The sequence below is a fragment of the Dunckerocampus dactyliophorus genome, chromosome 2 (assembly GCF_027744805.1).
Source record: "Dunckerocampus dactyliophorus isolate RoL2022-P2 chromosome 2, RoL_Ddac_1.1, whole genome shotgun sequence".
NCBI lineage: Eukaryota > Metazoa > Chordata > Actinopteri > Syngnathiformes > Syngnathidae > Dunckerocampus > Dunckerocampus dactyliophorus.
In genome coordinates this window covers 50548900-50556630 of record NC_072820.1, presented here as the reverse complement: position 1 = coordinate 50556630, position 7731 = coordinate 50548900, and the positions used below count along the sequence as shown (strand labels likewise).

The following is a 7731-nucleotide window of genomic DNA, read 5'->3' as shown; positions in this document are numbered from 1 at the left end:
TTTTTTTGTCTTTTTCGACTTCTCGAAAGCTCAATTTTTTTTTCAATGTGCCCTAATACACCATCATACTTATGCAATGTAGAATTAAAAATGTTAAAATAAACATACAATTATAAATATAAGAAATTAATTAAATATAAGAAATAAAATGTTAAAATGTAGGTTCAAATAAAATTAAAATGTAATAAAAGTAAATGAAATAATAGATAGAATTAATGAAAAATCCAAGAACTGAAAATGTAAAAGATCAAATTAAATAAAAGTGTCATTAAAGATTAAATAAAGTGTTTTGTGTGTTGTGTGTATGTAATACCGCCATATACGGCATATATCTGAAGTGCTTTCACATCATTTTTAATTGAAAAAGTCAAGTAAGAGAAAAAAAAGAACATTATTAAGCCCTGGAAAGCATTTCCAGATGTATTATTAAGGCCCTGACCCTTCTTATTATTCCTAGTGTTTCTCCTACGCCGTCTGAAAGCAGGCCAGAAACGACTGAAGCAAATTAGCGTTGGTATCTGTGCTGCCGTCCAGCCAGTGTCCCCGCTTAGCCTGCAATAAACGTGGGTTGGAAATGACAAATTGCTGTGAGTTACCATCTGATGGCACATTGGGAATGCGCTTTTCAAGGTCAGTGAATCCTAAAACAAGTCTCTCTCACGGGGACCTGTTTGAGAGGAACACATTTATTCCAAAAAAGAGAATAAATAAAGCCACAAATACAAATGATCCATGACAGTCACTTGAAAATATAAAATATAGTTATCCTTTCATGATTTGCTCAGCAACAGAAAGTAAAAGATATGTCTTATGAGAAGCGTGTGGAAGGAGCACATCGTTCATGAAATACGTTCTTCTTACATTCATGTTTGTACACACAGTACGTCTGCTGGACAACAAACACACACGTCGTCGTCATTTAGCATTCATCCGCTGCTCCGTGCACTGCAAAATGTTCAAAACCAGCAGTTCGGGTGACGAACGAGTGTCCCTTTATTGGTTGTTAAATGAGGTGAACACGTAAACCGGTCACTTCTTGGTTGCCATCCTTGGATGAGCCTTCCTGATGGCAAAGGCTTGGCTGCTGACGTCTTCTGACAATCTTGGCGCACCGTAGGCTTCCCTTTTCGTACCTGGGAAAAGGATACCATATACTCTATATGCATGTTTCTAGGAACCATCATTACCATCATTACTCACGTGAGGAAAAAATGCTGAGAAAATGAATAAGCTTATGAAATATGAGTGTATAAATACACATCTACGTGTGCTGTAATGCAGGGGTGTCCTAACCTTTTCATTCTGAAAAATGAAAGGATGCAGGGGCCACTTTGATACTTAGTAAAGCAACACTAAGACATATGATGAGAAGTTATCTGTACTGTAGCTCAAGAAGACAATGCATCAGCTTTGTAATAGAGAAGAAATGCTACTAAAAATGTTTTTTTTCCCAAAAGTTTATTCTTGTCAAATTGCGACTTTTGTTCCTCATTCGATGATTACTTTTTTGTCTTCATGTTTTGACTTTATTCCCGTAAAATTACAGCTGTTTTTTTCTGCATTTCTGCTGTTTTTTCCCCCCAACTATTTAATTTCAGCTTCCCTCTTGTAAATCTTCTTCCCGTTAATCATCATTTTTTCAAAAATCATCTATTTTTTTCTTGATTTCAACTTTGTTACTAAAACGATTTCTTTTCTCATTTTACAAGTTTATTGTCATAAAATTGCAAGTTTTTTCTCATTAGAAACCTATTTTTTTCTCTTCATATTTGGACTTAACTGTGGTCAAATTTCTGCTGTTTTCCATTTCCGCTGTTGATTTTTCGTTGGTTTTTTGTCTTCTTGTATATTTTCTTCTCCTAATATTTGGACTTTATTCCCATGTGATACATTTTGCCCCAACCTAAGTTTCCAAAAGTGATAACTTTATTCATCCATCCATCCATTTTCTATACCGCTTCTCCTCATTAGGGTCGCGGAACTTTATTCATTGTTTTTGAATGATAAAAACCAAAAAGCTTTCTTGAATATTCCAGCTTCATGCTACTAAGATGACATTTCTTGACATCCTCGTACTATGACTTTATTCTTGCGAAATGATGGCTTTTTTTCTTTGCTAGATTACAACTCTTCTGGTGGTGTTTTTTTTTTTTTTTAGTTTTCTTGTTAAATTCCATTTTTAGACTGTGCTGCGGGCTGATCAAATCACAGCGAATGGCCCCCTGCTGTAACGCCTCCTAATGTATATTTTCATAAGCGTGAGGATTGCGCTTTACTGACGTTGCTGTCAGTTGTCAATGTAGCCCTGTATAAAATGATCCAGCATACAGTGCATGATAGGAAGTTACTTATTGTGATACTGTGATGCATTAAAAGAGTTCACCATGTTGTAGACACTATGCTTTCTTTACACTGTTCTCTTTACTTGTCTTGCTGCTGTAACAAGTAAATTTCCCCGCTGTGGGATAAATAAAGTACATACAACAATATTCAAATTGGTTAAAAGGTATAAATCTCATATGTACAGTTTCATAAGTTAAGCTATTTACAGTTTAATAGTTGAATAAATAACGTTTTATGGTCATTTGCAATATCTGTTATTTGAAAGTGTGGTTGATCTGCAACATGTATTAGTTGTCAATCTAACATGTTAGTAGCTGTCTGTCAGTCATTTCATGTCTGTATTGTCATTGGGTCTCTGCAAATGTGACAGCCAATCCAAAGTGTTGGGGCGGGACTAAGAGAACGCGCTGGTTAGACGGAGGGAGCGGGAAGTAGAGAGACGTTATTGTCGGGAGGGTGCACAACGGGACATCGTTAAGTAGTAACAAATAAGTTTATCATCAAAGGTCGACGACCCGTGGTCCTGATATTAACTTCTTGTGAACTGCAGAAGGTGAATATATGCTGTAACTACTTGCTGTAGCTGTAAAAGTATGGAAATGTAATGCCATTTAGCAATCGCTAGTTAGCCTAGCAATCATACATGTGATTAGGCCTTGGTATCATAATTTAGCATTGTGATGTGTATCCAGCTAAAGCTAACGCTATTTCAACATGATGTAGTGTTTCATGGTAGCTCAATGGAGTTTATGTGCTTAAAGGAGATGATGCTTTCCCGGTGGATGGGCCCTGCTGTTCTGCTGAGGAAAAGCCTGCTGTAACGTCTCCCAATGTATATTTTTATAGGCGTGAGGTTTGCGCTTTACTGACCTTGCTGTCAGTTGTCAATATCTGATATGTGGTTTTCTAGCTGCAAAGACAGAAAGAGAGGAACATACTGGAAATGCAGAAACACAATCACACACACAAGATCACGCAAACACACAAAACCTTCACAACGAGCTCAAACCGTGCCTCACCATGTCGCCTGCGCCCTCGTCTTCGAAGTAGTCGTCACCGCCGTCAGTCATCTCCCCTGCCTCGGCCTCGGCGGTGTCCCCGCGGTCCTCTCCGCCGGAGTGGTCTGCTCGGTCGCCATGGTGACACTCGCGCACCTCCTCGTGTTTCCTCTGCACGTCTGCGAGGGAGCAATTTATTGCAAAGAAGCATGTAAGGCTGTTTGTCAGCTGATCAAAAGACTGCAGCGCAAAAAAAAAAAGCCTACCCCCCCCTAAAATAGAAGTAAAATGTATAAAAAGGAGTGAGTCATGAGTAGTTGTGCCATTCAAAAATGTGTTTGGGCATCCTTGATGCCAGTGTTCCAGGAGGCTAGTGGGAATGTTGCTCCAGGTGATGAAGATGATGAGGGCATCCACTGTCTGGAACTCATGTCCGTTTTTGTAAATCCATCCCCAAATGTTCTCCATTGGATTTAGATGAGGATGGTCCAAAAGTGTGAGCTTATTCCTCTTGCGTGGAGGCCGGTCATCACCACACGGACGAGGGCCTTCAGTCATGAGGGATGCCCCCCGGGACGTGCCGTTTGACGCCCCTGCGCAAACTCTTAGGTGGGATCTCCTTGTCATCAAGGGAGATTCACAACTTAATTCTCGTAATATTAAGACTTTTTTACTTGAATTTTGCGTTTCTCTTGTAAATTTTTGATTTTTTTCTTGTAAATGGAGATTTTTCTCACAATTTAAAGTTTTTTTCTTCATAAATTTCCAGCGTTATTCTCGTAAATTTGCGACTTTATTCTCGTAAGTTTACATTTTTTTCTTGTAAATTTAAGATTTTATTCTTGTAATACTACAACTTTTTTTCTTGTAAATTTACGACATTATTCTCCTATTACGTTTTTTTGGTCATCTCGTAAATGTAGGACTTTATTCTCGTCATATTACAACTTTTTTTCCTACAAATGTACGACTTTTTCCTCGTACATTTCTGACTTTATTCTCAGATTTTGTCTAATACTCCGTCGTAGTTTTAAAATTCAGTTCATAAAAATTCAGTTGATGGATAATCAGTATAAAAAAAACAAATAAAATTCAGTGCAAATCATTTTGATGTCTCAGAACTCACACACACACGTCCATTTTTTGTAGGCTGGTGTCATGTGACGATGAGCTTTATACCTGACCTGCCAAAAAATAAAACTCCCAAAATTCAAATGCAAAAAAATCACTTGGATCAATTCAGTGTCTCTAAAAGAAGCTTTGGTCATGAAGCGTCCATGATTTTGTGCGTGCGTCGTACCAGCGTCGCAGCGTTGTTGCCTCTCCAACTTGTCCAGCCTCCCCAGCAGGGAGTCGATCTTGGTCTTGATCTGCAACAGTTCCTTTTTGATGGCGAGGAGCTGCTCTGCCTTCACTAAAAAAAAGGAAGAGGAACGCCGTGACTGACCAACGCTGTGACCCCACATTGATGTAACGATGGAAGAGCGTGTAGCAGTTGTACGTGTGTTACGTGTATGCTAGCATGTCTCATGCGTGTGACGAGCGTACGTTTGGAGGCGGCGAGGGATGACCCCAGATTGAGCGCTCGGGAAGAAGAAGAGGAGGAGGAAGAAGAGGAAGAGCAGGCCCTGGCGGGGAAAGAGGACTTGGCTCGCCGAGCGGACGGCACGGCCGGCCGGGAGCGCTTGATGGGGATCACGGCCCGGGCGGGCGGCACCACGCGACCGTGGTACTCGAAGAGTCTGAAGACACGCGACAAGACCAAAGAATTAGCAACCGGCAAAATACAGACGACGACTCAAAGAAACCAACGAAAACGTCAACAGCGAGACAAACGGTCTACAAATGACAGACGGGGGACAATCTAACGTGGGGCGCTCACATAGGCAAATAAAAGCAATGTTAGCAAAGCCAAGGAAAAGCATTCCTGACGACCACGACGCTGGCATGCTCATGAGAACGGGTGGTAAAAAACGTACCTGCTGTAGAAGTCATCTCTGTAGTAGTCGTAGTCGAACTCGTAGCCGCTGGGACGACACAGAAAACAACACAAATGTGATGGAAAAGTGACAACACAACAAAGACAACGGCTGGCTTTCCATCAGTCCTCCTCGCTTGCTGTCATTCCCTCCTGCCGGAAGGCCCGACTCGAACCAAAACGGACGCTAACCCAGGAAATGCCGTCAATCCAACTCATCCATTCCAAACAACGCAAAAGACGTTTTTATGGATTTACCAAGACAGTTTGACACGCAGGAAACAACTGGAAGGTTAGGGCTCTCGATAGATGGAAAGATTTAAACGCGATTAGTCACGGATGGAAAGGTTTAATTAATTAGCAATTAATGCAATTAATTAATCAATTCATGCTAAAACGTCGTGTTGCTGCTGGACGTTCACAGAATCCCAGCGATACTAAAAGTTGTGTTTCTTTTCCAAAAAAGGAAGGTGTAAGACAACAACGGACGAAGCAACCTCGAGTTCTGTTCCTTGCAGTGATCATTTCACTGATGACTGCTACGACGGAACACCTTTACAAGAAGCGTTTGGCTTGAAAGTACGCGATAAACACATTTTGAAAAAGGAAGCTATTCTGCTGGTACACAGGAAAAAAAGACAAGAAGAACAACGTCAGCGTTGCCACAGAACAGAGTAAGCCACGTCTTGTTTACGTAATGTCTTCTAAACACTATTCCATGATAGCAACAAGGCTGGAAAGCATGACACATGTTATATAAATGCCTTTTCACAGCCATATGTTTACTGAGAGGGTGGCGGCGACCATTTATTCACGTGGACAATCAAACAGGCCATAAAGAGCTGATTTTAAAGAATCACTGAAGGACGAGCACCTCCAGAGTTGCTGTCTATTGTTTTAAAGGCGACCAATCTTCATGTCCATGTCTCAAGGTTTTGGTCCATGTAATGCAAGTTCTCTATCTTATCTCCAAATGTTTGTTCCTCTTCAAAAACTACTGCCACATGTCTGAAATTTCCACGTGGCTCTAATGACTGTAAACATCCTCGGTGTCGATGGCTTCACTTCTGGAGATCGGGCTGAACTGAAAGCTAGCTCGTCACGGCTGGCGTCATCGACTGTCAATGTTGTTTTTCCACATTTCCAGTTGCCTTCCGAAAATTGGAACAACGTAGAACATAATAGCAAACAATATAGGACGTATTGAAGCATAGCTGATGGGAACACAGCAAGACAACAACATGACGACGCCTGCCGTGCTGGAAACTACTGGAGAACGCGCAGGCGACATTGTGGTGGACGTTTTTAAAGTCAAGTAAGATGTGACTCCTCCAAACGTCAAGTCCAACCTGTAGAGGGACGACAGCGGCCTCTTGGTGCCCATCTTGGGCCTGTACGGCTTGGGCTCGCCCGCCATGTTGACATCTGGGAAGACAAAGCACAGCGTGAGGGCGGGCGTCCCGCCAACGTCATGTGACCTGGTGTGGTTAACGGTGGCCTTAATCTGCGCTTCGCTATCACAAAAGCTTCACGGCAACATTTTAAAGACTATTCATAGTACCTGATATGCAGCGTCATTGGAAAAAGTAATTGTATAACAAAAAATAGCACCATTTTAGTAGCAGAACGTTGAAATATTAAAGGAAAAAACACATTTTTGTCGCATTATTATGAGAAACAAACAAGCAAAATGAAGTTGTAATTTTTAAAGAATGCTTGTGTACGTTATGTATTTATGTCACATAAGGATAAAGTCCAAATATGATGGGAGGACAAGAAGGAAGTTGAAATTGTTGGCCAATTTTGAAACAAACAACACAAATGGGAAAAAAAGAGCTGCCATTTTCCAAGAATACAAGAAAAAATGAGGAAGAAATGTTGTGAGGATAAACACGTCACATTTGAGGGAAAATACTATTTTTTTTTTAAGTATCGTAGAGTTGAAATATGAAAGAAAAACAGGCAATTTGAATCAGGTGATGAGCATGTGGAGGAGTTGTTTTGATGAAAGAGCGCGGCGGTTATGTACTTTTTAAACCACGCCCCCGCCGGCTACAGGAGAATAGCGTTTCTATTTTTTTTTTTTGGCCCGCGGCATTTTCTAAAAAATAAATAACAGCAAAAATGGAAGAATCAGCAGTCATTTTACAAGAATAACGGCAAAATAGTACGAGAAAAATGCTGTAATCTAACGAGAAAAAGTCTTTATTTTACGACAATAACGTCGGAATCGGACAACAAAAAAATAACACCGTTTTAGAAATATTCCAAAAAAGAATCTATTTTTAAGCTGTAATGCTACGAGAAACAAAGCAAAATCATTTTGGAAAAATTAGGTTGGGGAAAAAGTTGTCATTTTCCATCAGAATAAAGTCGAAATGTGAGGGAAGACAAGAAGGACGGTGAAACCTT

The 7731-nt window shown here is 40.5% G+C and overlaps 1 protein-coding gene across 3 annotated transcripts in view; it reads right to left on the bottom strand.

Moving 5' to 3' along the window:
- Positions 1 to 374: 374 nt before the first annotated feature.
- LOC129172489 (RNA-binding Raly-like protein) overlaps positions 375 to 7731 on the bottom strand; it is a 44981-nt gene continuing 37624 nt past the window's right edge. For all 3 annotated transcript variants that reach the window (XM_054762281.1, XM_054762273.1, XM_054762289.1), the window contains 7 exons: positions 6669 to 6744; positions 5321 to 5368; positions 4890 to 5083; positions 4642 to 4755; positions 3363 to 3520; positions 3214 to 3253; positions 375 to 1133 (listed from right to left, as the gene is read on the bottom strand). In XM_054762281.1, the coding sequence (XP_054618256.1) occupies positions 3221 to 3253; positions 3363 to 3520; positions 4642 to 4755; positions 4890 to 5083; positions 5321 to 5368; positions 6669 to 6744 (623 nt within the window). In that variant the 3' untranslated portion in view covers positions 375 to 1133; positions 3214 to 3220. The remainder of the gene's footprint in view (positions 1134 to 3213; positions 3254 to 3362; positions 3521 to 4641; positions 4756 to 4889; positions 5084 to 5320; positions 5369 to 6668; positions 6745 to 7731) is intronic.